Below are 25,725 nucleotides of genomic sequence, written 5' to 3' on the forward strand. Positions count from 1 at the left end.
GTTAGAGTAGATGAGGCCTATTCACAACCATTGATTAGAAGGTGAGAATGTGTGAACAGTGACAATTACTTCTTGTAATGAGATAACCATTCCAAGTCCCTATTCAGACCCAGTTTGATTGTGTCAAGTTTGCATATGAGTTCCAGCTCTGCAGTTTCTCGCTGAAGTCTGTTTTTGAAGTTTTTTTTTTGTAGAAGTATGGCAACTTTCAAGTCAGCTACAGAGTGTCTTGGGAGATTGAAGTGTTCTCCTACTGGCTTATGGATGTTACCATTTTTTATGTCTGATTTGTGTCCATTTATTCTTTTGCGTAGAGACAGTCCGGTTTGGCCAATGTACATGGTAGAGGGGCATTGCTGGCACATGATGACATATATTACATCAGTAGATGTGCAGGTGAATGAGCTCCTTATGGTGTGGCTGATGTGGTTAGGACCTGTGATGGTGTCACTAGAGTCGATGTGCGAGCAGAGTTGGCAACGGGGTTTGTTGCAGGGATAGGTTCCTGGGTTAGTGTTCTTGTTGTATGGTGTACAGTTGCTGGTGAGTATTTGCTTCAGGTTGGGGGGCTGTCCGTAAGCAAGGATAGGCCTGCCTCCCACAGCTTGAGCAAGTGAGGAATCATCTTCTAGGATAGGTTGTATATCCTTAATGATGTGTTGGAGAGATTTTAGCTGGGGGCTGTAGGTGATGGCCAGTGGTGTTCTGTTGTTTTCTTTGTTGGGTCTGTCCTGTAGTAGGTGACTTCTGGGTACCCATCTGGCTCTGTCAATTTGTTTCTTCACCTCCCCTGGTGTGTACTGTAGTTTTAAGAATGTTTTATGGAGATCCTGTAGGTGTTTCTCTGTCTGAGGGATTGGAGCAAATCCGGTTGTATCTTAGGGCTTGGCTGTAGACAATGGAATGTGTAATGTGTTCGGGGTGAAAGCTGGAGGCATGAAGGTATGTATTGCGGTCAGCTGGTTTTCGGTATAGGGTGGTATTAATGTGACCATCCCTTATTTGTACTGTAGTGTCCAGGAAGTGGATTTCTTGTGTGGACTGGTTTTAAGTTGTGCATTTGTTAGAAAATCTACTTCTTTGAAATATCATACAGACTATTTCCATGTCCGGTTTCTTTAAGCAACAAACCTTTATAGTCTTTTTAGTGCAACACATGCAAACAATCGGCTGACATTTTTTGATAGTACTGAAAATACTACAAAGTTGTTAGATTGGATCTAAAGCAGTGGTTCTCAACCTATTTACCATTGTGGGCCGCATATGCAGCTCTCTGTGTTATGGGGGCTGCAGCCACACAATATACATGCTACCTGTATGGCCCTGAGGATGTCACATGGGCCACAGCTGTGTGCTGATTGGGCTGCGGATTGAGAACCACTGCTCTAAAGTATCATAATTGTATGTGTATATATAACCTGTCTGGATGATAGAATTAAAAACACAGCTGAGCACTGAAAACAGTGTTATCTGGTAATATTTGACATTCATTTAAAATGAAATGAAAGCGGCTGGGACTGTTTGTAAGATTCCACCCAATAAGTGTTGATTCAGTAAACTATATATATATGGGGTAAGGAAGGTGATAGGCAGTTTGAACCCCCTGAAAAATCAATTTGTCAGGACTGCCCCTACTATAGACACACTTACCAAAGTCTGTGGTGTTTGTACAATGTAGTTCTTCACCTATGTAAAGGACTCCAACTTTATTCTTACCTTACTAGGTAAGGGATTATTGTGGGGTACAGAGAGAGATGTTCCATGGGTGAACTTAAAGCCTGATCCAAAGCCATTGAAGTCGATGAGCGCTTTTCCATTAACTTCAATAGGCCTTGAATCAGGCCCTTGATGCGTGAGAACATGAAGCACTAGTAGTCCTGCTCAAAGCGGACGGGCACTGCAAGATTTCTCCCTGCCCAGCCTCAAAATTTTGCCAGTGCACCTGGGTCCTGCAGCAGCAGCTGCCAGTTGTGCCAAAAAGCCTGTTGAGTGGTATGGTGCAGATTGTAAGGCTTGAGGTTGTTTTCAGCTAAGAAGTTCAAGAATTGAATTCTTGTATCCTGAATAAACCTCTTCAGTATTGTCTGTGCTGCCGGATTCTTGGAGAAAGAATCCTTCGTGCTTTACAAGATGTACGTCCAGGAGCTAACTATGAAACTTTAAAGTTTAGATCTTGCTACCACTTGTTTAAACATTGCTATTTATGTGCTGAAAGCTACTGACCTCTCAGCCTGACCTGATCTTGGGAGGTTTCTGTCTAAAATCACACTATAATTTATATGTTAGGAAGAGGTTAGGCTAAAAGATGTTGATACTAAAAATACTTAAAGCTGCAATGCAAGTTGGGAAAACAAAACATGTAAGGAGGCTTGACCTAGGGTTACAAGAGTTAGCAAAACAGGCTACAAAACAAAGTGCTTACTTAGTTTTTAATCCTAGAATATGGTGGCCTAACATCACAGATAAAATCCCACTGGGTTTAGTACACTGAAGTCAACATTTATCAACAGCTATCCATGCATATAGTCCATCACCATTGTATCCAAGCACTTCTCAAATATTTAAAAATTAAAATAATCTCCATCTATCTTCCTTCCCAGCCTGTAGGCAAACTAACTTGACTTCCACCCTGTCATACCTAAAGAAGTAGAGTATTTCACTGGACTAGAAAGGTGAAATACTATGCCTCTGTATTTAAGAAGTTAATTGATTCATTTGCACTTTTTAATGGTGACCGTTCTAGCTTCCCACAAGCCAACATTAGCCATGTTTGAGTCACACTCTGAACATTCCAGGGTATTATGGGATTGTGGATATTTTTCTAATTTCTTTGAAGAACTTCCAGTGTGAATTGCTTCTGCTTGTGCAGATTTCCCATGCAGTGCAGTGCCCTGTCTTCATTTATTTCAACCAGCCAAAGAACAAACTTAAATTACCGTAGGAGAAACTGGAATAGAGGGTGGAATTCTGTACATTTTAACTCCGATGTAAAGAATAATTTTGCATTTAAGTATTTAAAATCTGGCTGGAGAGTGCTAGAAAGGAATGTGAAAACAGAATGAATTAAATGTGTTTGCTGATCTAATGCTTTAGTAAAGTAGTGCAGTGGTTGCTTGCAAAATAATGTGCTTCTGAAAACTGAAGTTTACATATAGCAAGAGCATGATTAATAAGGAGACTGACATACTCAAATTTCCACTGGAAAATGTCACTCAGGAATTTAAAGGTCAGGGGAGAATAGAGTCTTCAAAAGCTTCAGTGAAATCCTTGAGAGCTTTTGTCAGCTCATGATCAACTGACAACTTTTCCTTGACTTGCTGGTATTTTGTTCATCTCTGTATAATATAATACGGATCAAGTTGACATAAGTCAGTGTGTTTCATTTCTTCATTTTGGCTCCCGGTATTTAACGAAGGCATCTACTTTCATTTCACACTTTTCTTTTAGCCCCTTTCTTGGCTGTTGTGAAGACTGGCTCAGTCACTCACAGATGCTGTTTGTCCAAACTCTGCAAGGCCTGAAGTTTGGATCCTCTATAGTTTGGATCCTCTATAGTTTGTGAACATGGAGGTAAATTAAAGATTCTGCCAAGAGGTTCTGTTCACAGCATACTGGCTGGTGGAGCTGAGCTCAGCGTTAGTCTCTAGCACGCCCATAACAGATCAGTAAAGCTGAAGAGCTATCTACAGATGAACTATGTGGGGGGAGGGGGAGTTAAGGGTATGAAAGCTATCAAAGCTATTGTCGCAGTGTCTCAGGATCACAAGAGGAGCTCAAAAATGGGTTGGCATCGCAAGAGGAGCTCAAAAATGGAAATATAGCCCTCTAGAATGACGGGTGGCTGAGATTGACAAATACGCCTTGTGACCAGCCTCAGCTCAATTGCCTCATTTCTTAGTGTGATGCACCCTGGAAACCACACGGCAATACTTGAGAACACTGCCCCAGAAACAGGAATTAAAAGGCAAGACAAAAATATATACAGCAGAATGACTTCTCTAACACAACACTGCTGTAAGTGTAAGGCCATTAACTTTGTGTTAGAAAAGAGACGTGTTTACACAGAAAGCTGCAGTTTCTGGCAAAACATGTTTGGTAACCAGCATCGCAAATGTGATCTCTTCCTTGTGCTGACTGGCCTTCAGCCTGGATAATTTATCAGAAGAACTAGTTCGCTGATAATCAAAGGCTCATGGTCAACGCAACATTAAGCAAAACAGAACAGTCAACGCTTGGATCCCAGCATTGACACAGCAAAAACACTTTGTTTGGTGTATTTGCAGTTTACGTGTCGCTGTGGCACATACCTATTGCACAGTGTTCGACTTACACCAGAAGTGGGTTTGTTTTATTAATCAGAAGACGAGTTTTTATTTTGGTAGGAAACAATTTTTGCTTTTTGCTGCAAGGACCATTTGGAATAGCGGCGTTGTGGCGTGGTGAACCAGCTCACGCCAAGCATGCTTGCATGGCAGAGCACGAACATTCGTAAAAGTTTTATATTGATAGAGCAGTGGCAGCAGGCTGAGCGTGTTAACAAGTGTAACCCACCAACGAGCTTACCTAGGTTCCTGGGACTCTGTGTGCCAATAGCACAGGGGGAGGCGCTGTCCCCAGGAGGAAGGGGGAGCCAAGGGCGAGATGCAAGTCAGATTCTGTTAGCAACCGAGAGGGTGAGAGGAAAGCCACTGTTTAGAGTGCCTGGGGGAGGATAGCAGGATACCTGCTGGGAGGAGGGACAGTGTCTGAGAGCAAGGAGGGGGCAGAGTCAAATGATTGACAAGTGAAAGCCTGGGAAGAAGAGTGAGCCTGACTCAGGAAGTGAGAGGCCTGCCCCTGGGAGCCCTGGATGTGGGAGAAGCCGTGTTGGAGCAGTATGGAGTCAGTCACAGAAAGGATAGGACTGGCTATGTGGGGAACTGGTGAGTCCCAGACCTGCATGCAGGGTTCCCTTGAGAACTGGCCTCTGGGAACCAGGAAGCAAAATCCCTCAGCTTGGCTCAGTCCCGCTTCAAGGCGACTCCCAGTTTGTAGATCTTTGTTGGGAAAACGGCCTCCAGCTCCTTAGGTGAGATCAGTCACCATATGGCACCACTGCTCTGGCTGCTAGTCCAGGGCTGCTGCCTTGCTGTGAGGGAGCGCTGGGAGACTGAAGTTTGGATTTTCAGTATAGTTTTTGTAACCTGCACCTGCAGCCCAGCACCCTTTTGTGGCGAGGGGATATCCTGGGACTGGCACAGCCTGACTCCTACATGAAAAATCAGCAGTGACTGAGGAGTCCAGAGCTATCTCTGAACCTGAGGATCTGTCACAGAAGTGTGAGTGCCCCATCCTTTATATAGTCAGGGAAATTGTTTGGGAGACTCCCCTCTTCCTTGAACTGTGTCCTCAAGCCAGAGGGGAAGGGCTTGGGGATTTTATTACCTGCTGCCTATTAAACTTGCAGAGGGATTTCCCATCTTATCCCACTTGTGAGTCTGTTGGGCTAAAATGAGCCAAGTCAGCCAAGTTGCTAATTGCTGCTACAGATGATATCGTGATCACAGGTCATTAGCATTGACACAGGTGACTGTGAGAGTAATTACTGAGAACTTACTGTATGTACTTCCTATTTAATATAATAACTCTGTTGAATAGGTGTGTGCTGTGTTATTTCTTGGGAGTCCCCAACTATCTGTCAAGTAAGGGGGGGAGGTTTACCACATGGTTAGAACTTTTCTTCTAAGCTGCCTTGGTGAACCTGCCAGGAAGGAGCGAAAAGGGCGGAGGCACCACCAAATAAATTCAGATAGGAAGAAAATACAGAAGTTCTCTCTTCGAGTGATTGCTCATATGCATTCCAATATAGGTGAGTGCGCGCCCCGTGCACGAGCCTCCGGAAGCTTTTCTGCCCCTAGCAACCCCCTGCGGGTTGGCTCCTGCGCCCCCTGGAGTGCCGCGCTCATGTCGCGGTATATAGGACACTGCCGACCCCGCGGCCCCCAGTTCCTTCTTTCCGCCCGTGACGGTCTTTGGAACGCTGCCCCTTGCTCATTTGCAAGTAGCAATCTCCTATTTAGTAGTTAGCTGTTAGTTAGAAAGTTCATAGTTTGTTTAATAGTAGTATATAAAAAAAAAAAAAAAAAAAGTTAAGTTAGTTGTTCTTAGTTGAAATAGTTTACTTAGCCCTTAGGGGCTAGGCGGCGCCATGCCGGGCTCCACGGGGTTCAAAGCCTGCGCCGCATGTTCGAAGGCTTTCCCGGTCAGCGACCCGCACGACCGCTGCCTCCGTTGCCTGGGGGAGCTACATCGGAAGGACAAATGTAGAATTTGTAAGTCCTTCAAACCCAGGACTCAAAAGGAGCGTGATACCCGCCTCAGGACTATTTTAATGGAGTCGGCGCTTCGTCCTGTCTCCGAACCCTCCGGGTCGCCGACGGCACCGAGTGTTTCGTCGGCACACAGTGCTCCCCCGGCACCGACCTCAGCACCGGCTCACAAGGTGCCAAAGAAAAAGAAACGGCCAGAGGCCGTACCCATGGACTCCCTCCTGCGACCGGTACAGCAGGGGGTGCCACAGGAGATGCCCCAGCCACGTGCCGTCGAATTAATTCCGGCACAGGCATCTCCGCGCAGGGAGCCTCCCCCGACCCCGGGGGGTGGGGGAGCGCCCCTGCAAGGGCCGTCGACGCCGGAGGCGTTTGTAGTGGCAAGAGCCCTCATGGCCATGCCTACGCCTCCGTCGCCCCCTCGGCCGAGGGAGTCAGGGACGGCGTCTCGGGGTAGACCCGTGCTGGGTTACCCCGGTGGGCAGAGGAGACAAGAATCAACGTCTCCCCCCAGACGGTCAAGGAAGGGGGAAAAGGGAACTCCCCCTCCTCGCTCCGACCTCAGGTCATTGAGCACCTCGACACTGCAGCACCGGGAGCGGTCTAGAGGTTCCAGGAGCAGCCGCTCCAGCTCGGGCGACAGGTCCTCGTTGTCCCGGCACCGCCCTGCCACGGTACGCAGCTCCCAGCACCGATCAACCTCGCCCAAGGACGCCCGGCACCGCTCTTCTCGGCACCGGTCTCCCTTGCCTGCAGAGCTGAGACGCCTGGAGCACACCCGTGAGCACCGCTCTCGATCTTCGGTGCACAGTTCCCGGCACCGGTCGACTTCTCCCGGGGGCTCCCGCTCTCGGCACCGGTCCCATTCGCCTGCAGAGTCGAGACGCCTGGAGCACACCCGCGAGCATCGCTCTCGATCCTCGGTGGGCAGCTCCCGGCACCGGTCAACCTCTCCCAAGAATGCCCGGTACCGTTCCCGCTCCCGGCACCGGTCCCGTTCTCCTGCGGTGCAAAGACATTCGGCTCAGCGCGAGCACCGTTCTCAATCCTCGGTTCGCAGCCCGGTGCGGATCCCAGTGCCGCAAGCGACCAAAACATCTCAGCACTGGTCTAGATCCCCGGACCGTACTCGCGCCAAGTCACGGGAAACTAGATACCGTTCCCGGTCCCGTAGCAGCCGTCGTTACACAGCTGTGAGAAAGACTAGCCCTGCACGCAGCCCGGCGCGGCCCTCGGCACCGCACACTTCGGCACCGAGAGATTCTCCGGCACCGCAGCATGATAGAGGGCGCAGTCGCGAGCGGGAACACCCTCAGTCGCCAGCAGATAATCGCCGTAAGACCAAGAGGACGCGGGGGCATTCATCCACCAGCTCCAGCCGGTCACCCCCCCACCGTCGTCATAGACACCGTCGCGGCCGCTCCCGATCATCCCGGAGCAGATCTCTACCCGATCGGGATAGGGATCGGTCAAAGCGCCCTAGATCGCGCAGTCCAGCACCTCGCGGGCCCGGTTCATATACGGCACCGGGACCGGTACCGACGTGGGTTCAAGGGCCCTGGCAATGGCCTTATTGGGGCCCGTGGCTGCAACAAACGACGCAGGGTACAGCCTCAGCTCCTTCAGTGGCAGCCCAACCACCACCCCCCCCCTCCCAGCCAGGAGAAGGCTGAATCCTCCGATGAAGACTCTGACCCCATGGAGGGTCCCTCTACGGGTCCCCTCCAACAGTCCTCCTCCTCGTCCCCCCCGGATACTACATCCAGGGACCAGAGAACCCCCCTTCCTGATTTTAAAACCCATCAGGAATTACTAAAGAGGCTGGCGGACAATTTGCAAATTGACCTCAAGGAACTTTCAGAGGAGGAAGACCCTCTCTTTGGGGTTTCGGGTTCAGCGGGACCTTCCCGGGTCGCGCTCCTAGTCCACGACCGGGTTCTCAAGCTGGTCAAGCCCCTCTGGGAGACTCCTGCCTCAGTAGCTGCCACCTCTAAAATGGCTGAGCGAAAATATTATGTTCCCCCTCAAGGGTTTGAATATCTTTATAATCACCCTTCCCCAGGGTCGCTGGTTGTCGACGCCGTCAATCAAAGGGACAGACAAGGTGCCCAGTCGAGCACTCCCAAAAATAAGGAAAACAAAAAATTAGATCTCTTTGGGAGAAAAATTTATTCGACTGCAGCTCTGCAATTACGCATAGCGAACCACCAAGCGCTCCTTGGCAGATATAACTTGAATCTCTGGGCTTCCCTCCAGAGGTTCCTTCGCGCGTTGCCACCAGACATGGCGGAGGATTACAACACCATTCTCCAGGAGGGCGCGACGGTTGCAGGAGCCGCTCTCCAATCCGCCAGCGATGCCACCGATGCGGCAGGGAGGGCCATGGCATCTGGAATAGTCATGCGACGATCTGCTTGGCTACAATCCTCCGGGCTGTCGCTGGAAGTACAGCAGGCCATCCAAGATCTGCCCTTTGATGGCATAGGCCTGTTTTCAGATAAAACAGATAGTAAATTTCATGCCTTAAAGGACTCTAGGGCCACCCTAAAGTCGTTAGGCCTGTATGTGCCACAGGCCACGAGGCGCCAGGGCAAACAGCGCCCTCAAAGACAGCAGCAGCAGCCTGTCCCCAGACTGCCCCCTCGGCCTCCCCAGCCAAGAAGGGGCCGAGACCGCTTTAGGCAGACAAACCGCAGAGACCGCCAAGGCCCTGCAGGGGGCTCCCAGCAAGGCCAGCAAAAGAACAATAAACGCTCCTTTTGATGGGACGCTCGAGGGCAGCTCTCTCTCCATCCCATTGGATCCCACTCTACCTTTCGCACACAGACTGCGTCCCTTCCTCCGAGAGTGTCAGAGGATAACCTCGGACCGCTGGGTACTCAGCGTGGTGAAACGGGGTTATGCCCTCCAACTCTCAGCATTCCCACCGGACTTTCCCCCCACCCCGTCCCTCTTCAGGGACCCATCTCACGAGCTACTCTTCGTCCAGGAGGTGCACTCTCTCTTCCTTCTCGGGGCGGTAGAGGAAGTTCCTCTTATGGAAAGGGGCAGGGGGTTCTATTCCCGGTATTTCCTTATTCCCAAGGCAAGACCTTCCTCGTCTGAACAAGTTTATCAGGCGCCTCAAATTCCGTATGGTCTCCCTAGCCTCTATTATTCCTGCTCTGGATCCAGGGGATTGGTATGCTGCCCTCGACTTAAAAGATGCCTACTTCCATATCTCTATCCTCCCTGGGCACAGGCGTTTCCTCCACTTTATGGTAGCGGGTGTCCACTACCAATTTTCGGTCCTGCTCTTTGGCCTCTCCTCAGTGCCCAGGGTCTTCACAAAATGCATGGCGGTGGTAGCTGCCCACCTCCGGCGCAGAGGCGTCCAGATCTTCCCCTACCTCGACGATTGGTTAATACGAGGAAGATCCAGGGTCCATGTACAGAACAGCCTGGCCCTAACTTGCACGACATGCACCAAATTGGGGCTGCTCATCAACGAGCAGAAGTCCACACTCACCCCGGTGCAGCGCATAGACTTTATCGGGGCTACCCTCGATGCGGTTCAGGCCAGAGCCTTCCTCCCACTGCCTCGATTCCAGACCATGACCGCCATAATTTCAGAATTACACAGGTCCCCCACGACGACAGCCAGGCACTGCCTTCAGCTGTTGGGACACATGGCGGCATGCACATATGTGGTGAGGTTAGCTCGCCTCAAACTCAGGCCTCTCCAAGGTTGGCTGACTTCTGTGTACAACCCATCCAGACATTCACTCTCCAAGGTGGTCACCATCCCAGCCCAGGTACTAACGTCCCTCAACTGGTGGACAGACCCGAGGGAAGTACTGCGGGGGGTTCCCTTTGCAGAATTGACCCCCTCTGTAACGCTAATAACAGACGCTTCAGACGTGGGCTGGGGAGCCCACATGAGCCGAGACCTCAGCACGCAGGGTCTATGGTCGCCTCACGAATTACACCTCCACATCAATGTCAGGGAGCGCCGAGCTGTCTGGCTGGCCTGCAGTGTGTTCCTCAGCTTCCTAACGGGCAGGGTAGTGCATGTCCTCACGGACAATACGGCGGCCATGTTTTATATAAACAGGCAAGGGGGGGCACGCTCCTCGGCCCTGTGCCAGGAAGCCATACAACTATGGGACCTTGCGGTGAGGCACGATTTTCACCTATCTGCCTGTCACCTCCCAGGGGTCAGGAACGACGAGGCAGGCCTCAGCAGGTCATTCTTACCCCGCCACGACTGGTCGCTCCACTGGGAGGTGGCAACTTTTCTCTTCCACAAGTGGGGTGTTCCCCAACTAGATCTATTTGCCTCAGCATGGAACAAGAAGTGCCCGAGGTTCTGCTCGCTCCGGGGATGCGAGCAGGGCTCCCTCTCGGACGCCTTCTTAATAGACTGGACAGGGCCCCTGATGTATGCATTTCCCCCCGTTCCGCTACTTCCCAAGGTACTTTTGAAAGTCAAAAGAGACAAAGCGGATGTCATCCTGATTGCACCAGCCTGGCCCCGACAACACTGGTTCAATATGCTGCTGGACATGGCCATAGCCGAGCCAATACCGCTCCCGAAACGCTATGACCTCCTCTCCCAGGACCAGGGTCACCTTCTGCACCTGGACCTGGACTCCCTCCACCTGACTGCATGGAGGCTCTGTGGTTAACGGAGGGAGAGAGAGCCTGCTCAACACAAGTTCAGCAGGTCCTGCTGGGGAGCAGGAAGCCTTCCACTCAGGTGTTGTATAAGGCTAAATGGAAGCGGGTTTACCTTTTGGGCGGAGTCCTGGGGTATCTTACCCAACTCTTCGCCCATCCAGGCAATCCTAGAGTACCTGCTACACTTAAAGATGCAGGGCCTCGCACTGGCCTCCCTCAGGGTACACCTGGCAGCCATCTCGGCTTTTCACCGGCCGATGGAAGGGAGGTCTATCTTCTCTCACCCTATGTCCTGTAGGTTTCTTAAGGGGATAGAGAGACTGTATCCACAGGTCCGTGACCCCGTACCTCTCTGGGACCTGAACTTAGTTCTCTCCATATTAACGGGTCCCCCTTTGAGCCTATGGCTACATGCCCTTTGCTCGTCCTTTCCTGGAAGGTGGCCTTCCTAGTAGCCATTACATCGGCTAGACGGGTCTCCAAGTTAAGAGCTTTGACCTCGGAACCCCCTTATACGGTCTTCTATAAAGACAAAGTGAGGCTGAGACCCCACCCAGCATTCTTACCTAAGGTGGTGTCTCAGTTTCACTGTAACCAAGACATCTTCCTCCCCGTGTTTTTTCTGAAACCACACGGATCGGAGGCCGAGCAGAGATGGCATTCCTTGGACGTCAGGCGGGCCCTGGCCTATTATATCGATCGTACAAGGCCATTCAGGAAATCAACCCAACTGTTCGTTGCAGTCGCGGACAGGATGAAAGGCTTACCTGTCTCTACACAACGCATCTCTGCATGGATCACCGCCTGCATACGTACCTGTTATGACCAGGCGAAGGTGCCGCTTCCGGGAACTGTGACGGCACACTTGACCAGAGCCCAGGCCTCGTCAGCGGCCTTCCTGGAGCGCGTGCCACTGCTGGACATCTGCAGGGCAGCGACCTGGTCATCAATCCACACCTTCTCATCTCATTACGCCATCGTACAACAGGCAAGAGAGGACGCGGTTGTCGGCAGAGCCGTACTAAGAAGGGCTACTCGACAGTGACTCCTACCCGCCTCCAAGGTATGGCTATTTAATCACCTATATTGGAATGCATATGAGCAATCACTCGAAGAGAGAAAACAGGGTTACTTACCAGTAACTGTTGTTCTTCGAGATGTGTTGCTCATATCCATTCCAAACCCTCCCTCCGTCCCCGCTGTCGGAGTCGGCAGAAAGAAGGGACTGGGGGCCGCGGGGTCGGCAGTGTCCTATACACCGCGACATGAGCGCGGCACTCCAGGGGGCGCAGGAGCCGACCCGCAGGGGGTTGCTAGGGGCAGAAAAGCTTCCGGAGGCTCGTGCACGGGGCGCGCACTCACCTATGTTGGAATGGATATGAGCAACACATCTTGAAGAACAACAGTTACTGGTAAGTAACCCTGTTTTACATCCTGCTGAGCTGGAGGCAGGATCCAGAAGAACCAAGACCTGTCCATCAACACCCATAAGGATATTTGTGCTAACAGAGGTAACAGGGTGGAGAGGGGTGCTACACAAGTTAGATCGAGTTTGTACAGAAGTAGGAGACAACTTGACTAGACAACTCAATGGACTCGGTGTAGTAGTAATCAGCCGCTTCTCTCCAATTCTGTATTTCATTCCCCCATACATCTACTGATTTCACCCAAGACCTCCCTTGATGGCCTGCTGTTTGAGTTTTCTGTTACATGAAAAGCCTTCTCAAAGGAAGCGGCCACCTTAGAGCTGAGTGATGTAATATGCTTTTACTTCATAAGATGTTCTGCAAGTCTCATTACAGCTTCATATGTTACAAACACCATCATGTTCACAGGAAAAGCACGAATGCAGTTTAATCCAAGTCCTTTGAAAAGAACTCTTATTCCCTCTTCTCTCACACTTAGTCTGATGCAGTGTATGAGTCCTCTGTATTTGTGTTGTTCCAAGTTATCTACTTGCATCCGTGATTTAATGACATCCATAGGAGTAGCTACGCCCCATGCCAACACTCCAGCACAGCCACCAGAAATAAGCACAGTCAGGATGTCTGCAAAGAAAGAACCAATAGTACGAGTAGTTAACCAGAGCTTGGTAATGATATAGTGGCAAGCACTTCCAGAGGAGGACTTTTCCCAGCTACTCATTCAAATGTTTTCAAATCTAACGCTGAACAGTTTTAGAAGAGGAAAAACTGCAGAAAGAGACTGTTTACTAAAAATTAGTTCTGTACAGCATGACTGACCTCCCAACAGTCCAAATCAGAAGTAACTCATGGATGTCAATAGCATAACAACAGTATATGTGAGATCAGAGTCTCTTCATGCAGATTTCCCACTGATTTCAACTGGAGTGCTAGCGAGCTCAGCCAGTCCACTGGGTTTAGCATGCCATATCAGACCATGCTCATCTATCTAGGGGTTTGTATTGTTCCCATCACTACAGTATGCAAGTCCCTTACACCGTACAACAATTCAAGCAGCACTGTTCATACACCATCAAGTCTCACAGCCTGCCTCCAGTAGTGACCAGTACATGACCTGATGCTGAAATAAAGTGAAATGAAGCTGCAATGCACCTGATCATTTATGCAATAGGAGGAGAAGGCGTTCCTTCCTGCCCAAAGACAAAGTTGTGCTCTTGAACAGACTGTGCCTTGTAACGTCTTATGACAGAGAGCAATCCTGCTATCCTGTATTTCCTGTAGTAGTAAATGCTACAGGATATCACCCCTATATTATATATATTGCCAATATTTGAAATGTGCTACCGTTTCATTTCACAGCATACTCATTTTTTCATGGAGCACTCTAAGTATTTGTTTTGGAGACACCATAGTTAAGGCTGAGCTGGTGCCTGCCACGACACTGGGATGAATGCCCCAACTCCAGGATGTCCAGCTCCTCTGCACCTTGTGTTTCCAATTGCTTAGATAACTTTCTCACCAAGAATAATCTTCTTTGCTGAAATTTCTCACACTCGGGCTTAGCCCACAGAAGGAGGCATTTTGTAGTTATCTGGGGGTTCTTTGCCTATTAGGAAACTTGAAACATTTTTGTTTCTGCATCTGAGATAACTCAAAGGCCTTTGTTAGAGTATGCAGTGCTGCTGAATGAAGAATGCTTGTTGTGTCTCATTTGCTGGAATTCCTCCCCATCGCTATCTGAAGAGGAGGCGCCTGTCATGAGAATTAAGCATTCCGAGTGTACGGAAGAGATTGCTACAATCGGAATAATTACAGTCTAATGAAGCTGGTCTGATTTCATCATCCAAGCAGAGTGGGCTGGGACACCGCCCAGATGTGAGACTGCTAAAGAAGGCTCATATCCTGCAGGAAGTGGTGGTGACAATGCAGTAACTGGCCCCCTCCTTTCTCTAAGAACCCAGTCCCTTTCAGGGACTGAGGACCTTCCGCTCTCTCTGATCGAATTAAATCCTTTTTTAAAAGGTTTATTCAAAGGAGAGTTGAGGCCACTCGGCACCTCGTAGGATTAACCCCTTAGTCCAGAACCAGTGCCCCAGCATATTACTGCAGGGCACTGTGCTACCAGAAATTGGATGGTTCCAGCCACTGGCAGTCATTTAAAAACTGCGCAGCACATCATGTAAGAGTAGGCATGTTATCCCCAACATGTTCAGCCAAATTTCAGTTCCATTCTTCTTAAAATAAGTAGCAAATAAATATTTTAATCTTTGCTTCTTATCCTAAATGACTTTAGTTAGGTTGTTTTGCATTTTTAAATATGTGTCATGTTTCATCCCAGAGATCGCTGTATTTATCCTTAAGCAATGTGATTCCTATTGACTAGGAAACAGTTTTTAGGTGGCCACACAACATGTCACTTCTTCAAGGAATCCCACCCTACTTTGCTCAGCTCGTGGGGTCTAATTAAAGGGTGATCAAAACTATACTGAAAGACTTGTTGTTACTTTAAAATAGTCACATCATTCAGATTCCGCCATAAATAGTATGTACATTCAGTAAGTAAATCGTTTTGGGAGCAATTTGGATGAATGGCACTATATAAATGCAGTAACTGTAAGCTTTGTGGTTGGAAACCAGTGCACAACAGCCTATAATAAGGACATTTTATGAGTTAAACTTCCAAGGAGATAGGTAAAGAAAAATGTATACTCAGAATATGCCTTCCCTCTAACCCATTTTTGCAGGCAATCCAAAACTGTTTTCGCCACATACCTGGTTTATTTTTTCCAGCTGGAGTAAACCAATCACAGAGGACAGAATAGGTAAGGAAATATGTTGCAAATGAGTGGCAATCCCTGCACAGCAATGCAGAACAACCTTTGTACAGACTCCCAAAACCTTCCTCCTTCGCCATCGTCCTCAGACAATGCACAGGTCCTTGATACTTCGGCTTGGAGAGGTGAGAAGCTGTAACTGAGTAATGTGGTTGCTTCTGAGTTTGCATTCGAACTTTAGCTATCTCGGTAGGCGATATTAGCACAACCTGGGAAATCAGAAGAACGCTTAAGTTCAGTCACACTCAACTTTTCCAGGCAACTGTAGCAGTTTTACAGCCTAAGACTAGCCAGTCCCAGCTTCCTCCCATTCAACGGAGCCCGTTCTAAATCATTATAGAGCAGCTGCAAGACTAAAGTTTGGAGCTCCCTAGGTCTGAGTTAGGAGGCACACAGAGGAATGAGAGGCAGGCAGAGGTGGTTCACTGGGCATAATGTAGAATCCCACTAGACAGTACTGAAGAATAGGAACAACTAGTCCGGCCATTAGGGGTGGAAGTAGGGAATCCTAAACTAATAGTACGTTATACCACTCCTCGTGCGTGTACTAGGGCTGGAACCATAAACAACACTAGAAATTAAACTGAGATGAGACATCATTGCTATTTGATTTGCCTGCATTAATCCCCCTTCCCCCATCACATGGTTTCTATTATTAAAGTCCATATAATTCATGATAAGTGTTTTTTAAATACTTCGCTTTTATTTTAGAGAAAAAGACTAATGTCAGATGCCCAGCAAGACTGAGCCACTCTACAAACTAAACCAGCATGTGGGCGCAACAAAGGAAGAGTAGAACATCATTTTAAAAAAAAAAAACATTTCTGTTGCAAAATTCCAAAGGGTTATTATAAACAGTGGGGTCCAATGACCTTCCTATATGGACTGAACAAAAGCTATTCACTATCTTCCCAGCCTCACATGTATGGAAACAGAACCTCTCTCTTTTTTGTGATTTACCTACCCGAACAGCACCAGCAGCACATCCAGCAACAGAAACATCCACCTTTGATGGCTTTACGTCCGAAGTGCCATATCTTAATCTGCAGATGTTGTAAAGGAAGTTTCTGTATGCCCCAAATCAAAAAGATGAAATAAGCGACACTGTGGAAACTGACAGTGACATGCCTTTGTAAAATCCCGATACCTAGTTTGGAAGAGAGAGAGAAAGAATGGATTAGAAAGGAAATAGCCTGTACTTATGCAAATGCCCTACCCAGTCTGCTCTAAAATGCAATCCATACAATGTAGAGTCAAAATCCTCCCTCATCCTGCAGTTTAGCTTTATTAATTAACTAATTTTTTAATTAATTAAATAATTAACAATAAAATAAAGCTCAACATAAATCTGCTCCCCGGGGTTGGCTGTTTGTAGGCTCCCCTCTCAGGATTGACCAGCCCAGACCCTAGGTTCTCTTTGGGTCATTTCTAAGATCTCTTCTCCCTTCTATCTAGAGTGGAATTGATGGGCTGCTTGCCATAGGAATCAGCATGACACACTTAGCATCGCCCAGCAGGTTGATCACCTGCTACCAAGTAGGTTCACCGTTCCTCTTGTTACACTCACCTTTATGATAAAGGTAATGTATTAAACTAGATGTACTTACTTTCTCTGCTTTGTATGTTTCTCGAATGCACTGCCAAATTCCATTATAGTTCCTCTCCGTCTGAATTCGCACCTATTAACAAAAGACCATGTATGAAACACCAGAAATCATGTTCAGAAAATAGTAACTAATACATTACTGCCACGCCATTTTCTTTGCAGTAGAAGCTTGTCCCCCAACAGCATTATATTTTTAATTATAGAGCATATTTGTGTAAAGACTTGGAAAGAAAAAATTAAAGCATTCAATTATGTCACTGATTTATCACATGGGGAGAAAATTAGAGGAGCGGGCAAGCGAGAAAAGTTAAGTTTTAGGAGTAAAGTTAAAGCAAATACCTTTACTGTATCGAGTGGATATCCCACAGCGACACTTAAGCCACCTGAAACAGACATTTTATTGAGCAAGGTTAAGAATGTACACAATTGCAGGGCCAACTTCCTAATGCAAAGGGAGTCATCAAATGAATTGCAGTGAAATTCTACTCCAGAAAGTCAAGTTATTTTTGATACCATATCTCAAACTTTCTGATTACCTACAGATTAAAGACAAAGATCAAGATGCAAAAAAACCCAGCTGAGACAAATTAAAGGAAACATTTTGAATAACAAAGGAAACCTCCCAGCGGTAACAGCAGCATAGTGCAAGCCAGGATCGGAAAAGGCAAAGTAACAAGTGTTGCTAGGAATAAGCTATGCACGGTGCTAATTTCATGGGTTCTGTGCTGCCCTGTTGACATTGGACTTTAGTTGTGTCTGGAGTTTTAATAGGTGAGGTCAAGAAAAGACTTGTATGTTCTCTACGTTCCTGTCTTTTACATGTCCTTTCTCATCTTAGACTGTAAGCAGTCTTGGACAAGGACCAGGCCTTCATATGTAGCACAATGTGATACCTGCTCCCCTACTGGGACCTCTAGATGCCACTGTACCAGAAGTATTTAGTAGTAGAGAATGAAGGCATTCAGACATTAACTAGGGCGCTTTGATCCTTAGAGGCTGCAGGTTCCAGCCAGCAATACTCCATCTTGATCTAAGCAGAGGTAGCTAGTGACTGCATTTTACAACCACATATGAAGCCCCAGACAACTCAATGGGATTTGAGGGCACCCAGCACCTTACAGGAACGAGCCCATAAAGCAATAGTCACATTTGTGTGTTGTCCATGTGCAGTGAACACCCCAACACATGATAAAGAAAGAGGAACACAAACAAAGGATTAATGTTTAAAGAGGAAACAGCCCTTGAAAAGGAGCCAAGCTGAATTTAGAACCCCTGCAATGTGATGTGATGCAATGTCAGGGCAGTAATGCTGTGTACAACGTAGCACGAGCCAAATGGCTGCTTTGCAAATCAACTGTGGCAGAGCTGACCTTCGGCTAAGCTGCCCTTGCTGTTTCAGCTTTGGCCAGCTTAAAGTGCAGCCCCACTGTGAGAGTGCTGAGGAGGAATAATGATGGGCTATGCATAAAGTCAGGCTGGTCAACAGCGTGCTCCTGGATACCAGCTGACCTTTATTACCCCGAAGTGACAGTAAAGACATTGCTTTTAACATTCAACAGGGATTTGTCTGCCCCAAATATAGAAGCCAAGGAACATTTCTAGGTCTTAAAATAGTCACTAGAGATGGAAGCACAATAATTCTAGGAGGCAAAGTTACGATCACAATTTGGGAAGTCGGGCAGGGATGAGACAGTTTTCACGTAGGTTTCTTTAATTAACAAAAATAGATTTTTCATTATGTACACCTTATTTCTCAGCCGATGGTTCTAACTGTCTCACTCCTCAGTTGAACGACACTACATAAATGCAAAGTATTTTTTGATATTACAGCCAACTGATTGGCTAACTTCTGTACATGAACTGAACATGACCTCAAAGGAAATCAGGCTCAGTGACAATGGAGCTGTATCCGTGTGGGACATTTATAGTGGCTGGTCCTGTTGTTTTGAAAGCAGATTTAGTTGTCTTAATGTACGTATAAGCCCTCTCGGGAAGCTGGGAAATTACACTGATCTGTTATGTTTCCTGGAGGTTCACCAGTTAAAAGGTGTTTGTAATTCAGCTCTTTGGAAAAGTTAGTGTTGGCTGCTCTGGTCATTACACAAGCCACATTTCACTTGAAATAATAACAAGGCTAACTCAGTAACTTTGCTAGCATTTCTACATGGTGGAAGTAATCAGTGTCTGCTTGACTGAATCACTAAGGTCCCAACAACTAATCCTGTAGTGCATGGCTCAGTAGAAAATCTTGGACAAGATTTACATGATCCTTGCTCATGTCTTCAAAATAAAAAAGACCTTTATTTTAAGTGCAGCGCATGGTCCATCCAGACTCTCCATCAAGTCTGTGCAGTGGGAAAGCTTAATAGGAGGTAACAAATAGGTCAGAAAACTACTTTTCACATGTAAAAACTACAATAAAGTACATTGTGGGAAGGGGAAGGAATATATTGAGTAAAGAAAAATATGCAGGCAAAAGGTGGGAGTATAAAAAAAAGGAGCTTATTCAGTCTAGATAGCAGAGCATGCAGAGAATGAAACCATGCTCCAGCGAGCCTAGATCTGCTCACTGACAGATCCTCCAACGTGGGCCTCTTGAAAATGTGCCCGTGGCAGATCACCAAGTTGGGTCTCCTGGAAAGCAAGGGCATGGCACCAAGTAAGTTACTCTGCCCTTCTGCTGTGCAGACATCACGAGTGTTTTCCTCTTGCATGAGCACGTCCTCAAACAGGAGCAGGATTTGGTTGTATGGGCATTGCAGGTTTCTTAGTTTTACAGTGGCACTTTTGGCTGTTGGGAGACATTTTTAAGAACAGGTTTTTTTTGTGTGTGGCAGAGCCAAAATGTAGTCTGGCTGCCCCCACTGAGTTCAGGAAGGAAGAACTCCCTGCTGCTTTGTAATACATGCATGACTCACAGGCAGGGCCCAGTGAATTCCTGACTTTCTTTTGGATTTGGGTTAATATTGGGTGTATTTAGTTCTTGATAGGGATTAATCAGCCTCGTCACGCATTAAAATATGCAGAATGCAAAAACAGACACATCAACACAGAGACCCTCTTACAAGGCTGTTACTGGCACCTGTCCCTCTGGATAAAAAAACCTGAGAGACAGAGAAGAAGTGGTCTGAAAATGTTATTGCAGAACTAGGGATATGCCAGTCACAGCTCTGTATAACTCCAGCCTTCCTTGTCTCCCCATCCCACAACAGTCACTCACGCTGCTCCAAGGCCATGGAACATTCATAAACTCTCTGTTGTCTGTCTCATCTGAGTAATGACAAATTCATGGGAAATTAGGCTGAAGTTCAGGTAAATGTTGTGTTGCTCTCTAACTCCTTCTCCCCTTGGCTAGAATAAGGCATAGATAAGATTAGCACAAGCTCTTGGAGTTCTGGAATTACTTCAGAATCCAGGCTTTCCTTACAAAAATAAAAAGGCCAGCTTGGTAGGAAAAGCTTGAAAATGTGACCTGGGGTGTAACCACTGCAACGGTATCTACCTGAGTCTGCAGCCAGCCTTAAACAATAGAGAGCGCTGAGGGATGTGACCTGCCCCAGGCATCTCAGTGGGGTGTTATTTCCACAACCCACTCTTAGAGCTGGTTCCAGGTGTTTGTCCAGGCGACCAGCCCTTCCTCCACCATCCCAAGTGTGTGGCAGGAGAGAGGACACAGTGAAGGGGGCCGCAGAAGTCTGTGTCTTGGGTGCCTAGGGCTGTGGCTTGATGTCATGTCCTCCAGGCCCCACTTTGAGCTGAGCTCTATGGCAGAGGTGACAGGGGAGAGGGAAGCTGCCCAACCACTGTACCCTGCTATTGCCAATCCCAACAGCTAAAAAACCACATCTCAGACTCCAAACAAAGCCCGAGATTGGCTCAAAAGTCACCAAGTTTTTTGAAAGGATTTTGTTAATGCCCTGTTCCCCCTCCAGTGCCTGTGGGTGACTCTGAGTGTTGCCTTCTCATCCCCAGCTCTCCTGTGCTGCCTGATGATGCATCCAGCTTCTCCCCAACTCGAATTAAATAATTCTCTGCGTCCTCCCGCCACACCCCCAACCCAGCAATTAACTCTGCCCCCAACGCCCACGAGTCCTGTCCCTCAAACCCCACATCAGTTCTGCTCCTCCTCCCCCAGCCTCACCCTCTGCCCCTGCTGGGGTTCTTCGTCCCCCCCTTCTGCAGCCTGGGGGAGGTACAGCAGGGTTCCTTCGCCCCCTTCCCAGGGCAGGTGTTACAGGGAGGGAGGAGCCACCCCACTGCCCACGGCATGGCAGGTGAGAGATGCCCTGTATCGCTGGGCTCTTTCTGCTCCCCCTCCCCCCCGCTGTGAGAATGGAGTCAGCTGTGGGTGGAGAGGGGGAAGACCTCTGCCTGCTTCCTGCAGCAAGACAGCTTGGCTGCTCTTCCCCAGCGGGCAAGCAAGTAGAGAAAGGAGCCAGTAAAAGGGTCTGTCCCCAGGCAGAGCTGAAACTTGAGCAAGGCCAGGAGCTTTTTCCATCAGCGCCAGAGAAGCTGCAGCCAGAATTCCCTGACGGGGAAAGACATCGCAGGAATTAGCAACATGGATATCCCCCTTGGCACATTTTCCACAGTTTCACTTTGGCTGCTCTCTGCACTATGAGCCCCCAAGCCTCCCAAATTCCAGGTGCGCTGTTTTATTCTCCTGAAGGGACTAAGCACCCAGGGCGTGAAGCTTTTCCACATCGGAGGTGTCCAGCCAAGTTTGTCAAATGGCTGTGGAAGCTGCAATGCTGTGAACTCCGTCACCTTATATAAATAGCCCCGTGACAGTGATGGCACCAGCCGGCTGTTCTGTTTACACAGAGAAACCAAACAAGAGCAGCTCTGTACAGAACGCACAGCAGAGGCAGAACTTATAGAAAGACTATTCAGTAATCTGGTGCCTGGCTGCTGTAGGGGGGAGAGAAGATAAATAGTGAAATCAAGTTAAGGACCCACCTGGGTTTTATTAATAAATAATAATAATAATAATACCTAGCTCTTATATAGAGCTTTTCATCAGTGGATCTCAAAGCACTTTACAAAGGAGACCAGTATCACTATGCTCGTTTTACGGATGGGGAAACTGAGGCACAGGGCAATGACGTGACTTGCCCAAGGTCACCCAGCAGGCTAGTGACCAAGCCAGGAACAGAACCCAGGTCTTCTGAGTCCCTGTCTTTGTGCTCAATTCAGCTGGGATTTTTTTTTTTTTGGATGCAGTTATCACAGCAGCTTGTGTCCCGCTGCACCAGAAGTTCCTGATATGTAACTTAGCCAGGGCGTCCTGTGAAGCTATGGGTCAAGAAGAAGCAAACTGCAGGTGGGCTTCAATGAAAAAATAACATAGTGGAAGACGAATTATAATGATATAAACCCAACTAACTGCACTAACTCAGAGCTATAGTAGAACCCTGGCCTGGCTGACACACGGCTGAGAGAGATGCGGCCACCCTGGCTCATGGGTGCTGGGGCAGGGAAATAATAAGGTCTGAAGATATCCTTATGGCTGCTCGGCAAAAGAGCAGTACAGCATAGGAATTGCTATGCCAAGTCAGACAGGTATATAGGTCATCTGGTCTAGTGTGCTGTCCCTTAATGGACAATCATAGACTAACCTGCCCATAAGGGAAGTTTTTCTAATCCTGGGCGCTATGTGGTTTGTTTATATAGCACCAGTTATTGATGGTAGCAGCTAGCAGCAGAGCCAGGACTGGTCACACTTCTCTGAAGGCCACAGAGCAATGCTGGACTCACCTTGCCTCCCCCCTAAAAGAACAGGAGGTCTCTATGCCCCAGGCAGAAAAGAGCTCTTTCGTCATCTCCACCCTGGCCTGGGCACCTGCAATATACAGACCAGAAAGCAGAGGTGGACCCAGTTATATATGAAGGGATAAGCTTTCTAGCACCTCCAGCCCATTTCCTGATTACTGAAGCTCTTTCTGAGCTGTGGACATGTTTATATTGGTATCGCGTTGCCCACATTTGGCGTCACAAGCATGGGAACTGTGCATCCTCTGCTTTCTCCCAAGCATGTCTCATACTGTGTAACTGTGCCCAAACCTTCCCTTGAGTCTGAGCTAGTTCAATAGACTCAGAAGCAACAGCAGTGGGAGGAGCTGTACCATAAGTTTGTGCGCCTGTGCACATGTACACAGGAGGAGCTGCACAATAGTTCTGTGCATGTTTGTGCATGTAGATACCTTATCACCTTGGATGTTTTCAACATCGACATCTGCCAGGATTTTAAGAGGGCTGCGCCTCTTTGCTATTCTCCAATAGGAGCTATGCAGTGTTTTCGCCAACAAGCGAAAACATCTCAAGGTCTCAGGAGTGCAATTTACTGAACAGAAACTCGGTTGTTATCTATGTTGCCATTTTAGTTGTTTGATGCCAATTGTCTGGCTCTGCGACATATTGGGATATGTGAAAATACACAAGATGAGACTGCTTCAACGCTCTAATGTGTTTCAGAATCAAACACAAGCCATAGCCCAATTGTAGAACTCAGAGAAAGTCAACCAAAAAGGTCTGTTCTCAAAGGAAATTCCTGATCTAGGAAACACCCCTCAAAGAGATAATGGCATCATCCCATATCAGACTGGTAATGATGGGCATTGGGCTAATTCCTAAAGTCCTTGCACAGATAAAATTCCCACTGATTTACATTCAAACTTTCTAGGTACTGGACAAAATATCTCAGAGGAGCTTGCTTTCTTTCAGCATTGCACATCATAGAAAAGCAGTGAGTTTGTCTTAGGTAACAGCGAGGAGGATTCTGTGCAGTAGCAATGTGATGCATTTAAAATAAGCAAAAGTATTTCTGATTACAACCCCAGAGCGATTGCCCTCTACCCCAGTGCCTCTATGTAGGGCAGGATCCAACAAATACAGAGTGCCTTCCATTCCCACTCCAACCGATACACTTATGGTATAGCTGCTGCCCACTGTGGCATTCAGTACCAAGGCCTAAAAACTCTCTTTCACAGACTTGCCCCAACTTGTCACTGTCAACCATACCCCTCCAGTGCTCAGGCTGGCCTCCAACCAGTACATAGTCTGAGATGACTGAGTACAGAGTAGGGAAGGGAACCACAATGAAGGGACTAAATCCACCTCTCCTGCTCCTGCAGTCACCCCAGAGCCCACCCAGGGCTCACTGTAACTCCCAATTACCACACAGAGGCAGACCTTAAGTATGGTATCCAACATAAATCTCTACATGGGCGATGAGCCTCTCCTGAACTGATCAGCAAAGGGCTGACAAAGTTTGAGGATCTGGAAGCCTGGTTGGAATTGTTTGCAGCATATGTCTCTGCAACATGCCAGGTTTGTCTGACCCTCTCTAGCAAAGATGACATTGCATTTCTCCAGGTCTGATCAAGCTGAGCCGACGTGCTTCTCGTCTTTCAAAATCTCCCAGGTAATTAGACCACATCCACTGACCACTTACCAAATTTCATTGTTTAAAACAAAGTTAGCTTTCATATATACAAGAACCCCCAAAAATCTGAAACTAAGGGAGGCCTTTAAAAAAAAAAAATTAAAAAATTGGTAAACAATTTGCTCTCAGATCAAGCTCTGCTATGGAAGAAGTCTGCAGCATAATAACCCCTAAAACTGCAAATAAAGATCAGCCTAAGATTATCCAAATGTCACTCATCCAAACCTACTTGTTAATTGAAACAGTCATTTCTCCGCACTATTAATTATACTGGAAATGCCCTCAGTTCTTCCAAACCCGACTATCCAGTAGTACTCCATTTTCCCTGGGATATCAGATAATTGAGGCTGTACCATACCAGCAGTGTCTGCCAGTTCATATCTGCATTCAATTTGTTCCATCTTGTAGTCTCCTGCCATGCGTGGGTTTTCTTATTAGTTTGCTTAATAATTTTGGAATTAGCCTGGGTGTCGCAGAGCAATAACCTCAGCTAACCATATGCTTAACTATATTCATTTAACAGCTCTGTAACTTTGCTCTGCTGATTCTTTAAATTAAATTAACAGAATACCTTTTAAAAAAAGGTTTCCTCTTGAAATCACTGCAAGACCCTTAACTATAGCATTGCCACTTGTGGCATTAGGCTCTGCTTGTAAATTAATAGGAAACACAGCTGTCATCGTACACCATTTTATTTATTTACCTCCAATGGCTCCAGCAATGAAATCCATCTGCACAGAGTCTGCTGCTTTGACTGTCTGATCAAATGTTGAGACTATAGAGGAAGCAAGGAGGAAAATTCAGCCCCTCTCTTCACAAGCCTCTTAGGTCCTTTGGAAATGGGTATAGCTCGTAATGTATTAAAGCTAACCTTGCTAACTCCACCTTCTTTCAGAGGTTATGTACTCTGGGGAAACTTGATGAACTATGCATGTGTAGGGAGAGCCAAAGACTGAATTGGTTCCATGAATATTGTGAATAAATAATCCCATGAAGTGAACCAGAACATTGACCTGAAACCTCTATTCCAGTGCCTTTTACCCTGTAAATCCCTAGTTGGACGGCCTTATATAACAAAGGTGATGTTGAACATGGAGGGGCCAACATCCTCCTCCCTGTTGTATAAATTAACCGCAGGAGATGGTCTCTTCCATCACTCGCCCGGGTACCCACATACAAAGAGAGAAGTGGAGATTTTGGGAGAGTCCCCCGCAAGCACTATTTCAAAGCCGTCTCCCTTCCCATTCAAAGTCGAGGCATGCCACCTCCTCTTCCCATGCCGTTCACCCTGACCTTCCTACTTACGGTCCTGGTCCTTCGGCCTTGCACAGCTCTCAACTAATCCTTGCCAATGCTTAAACACAGAGATGGATACCGTTGTGTAGGAAGGAATCAGCCATGACATAAACACCAGGGGGGCGGAGGGGGAACTCTGGAGTTCAACTCTCTC

At 47.5% G+C, this 25,725-nt stretch overlaps 1 protein-coding gene across 1 annotated transcript; it reads right to left on the reverse strand.

Moving 5' to 3' along the window:
* Positions 1-8,448: 8,448 nt before the first annotated feature.
* On the reverse strand, positions 8,449-25,184 carry SLC25A47 (solute carrier family 25 member 47). Its single transcript, XM_067555050.1, is given in 6 exon segments — positions 8,449-13,015; positions 15,164-15,434; positions 16,190-16,372; positions 16,833-16,904; positions 17,171-17,214; positions 24,979-25,184. Coding segments are annotated over 6 exon segments (879 nt in total). The 5' UTR covers positions 25,007-25,184; the 3' UTR covers positions 8,449-12,734.
* Positions 25,185-25,725: the final 541 nt, after the last annotated feature.

Source organism: Emydura macquarii, unplaced genomic scaffold, assembly GCF_026122565.2.
Source record: "Emydura macquarii macquarii isolate MOO-44397 ecotype Brisbane River unplaced genomic scaffold, CSIRO-AGI_Emac_v2 contig_1551, whole genome shotgun sequence".
NCBI classification, from domain to species: domain Eukaryota; kingdom Metazoa; phylum Chordata; order Testudines; family Chelidae; genus Emydura; species Emydura macquarii.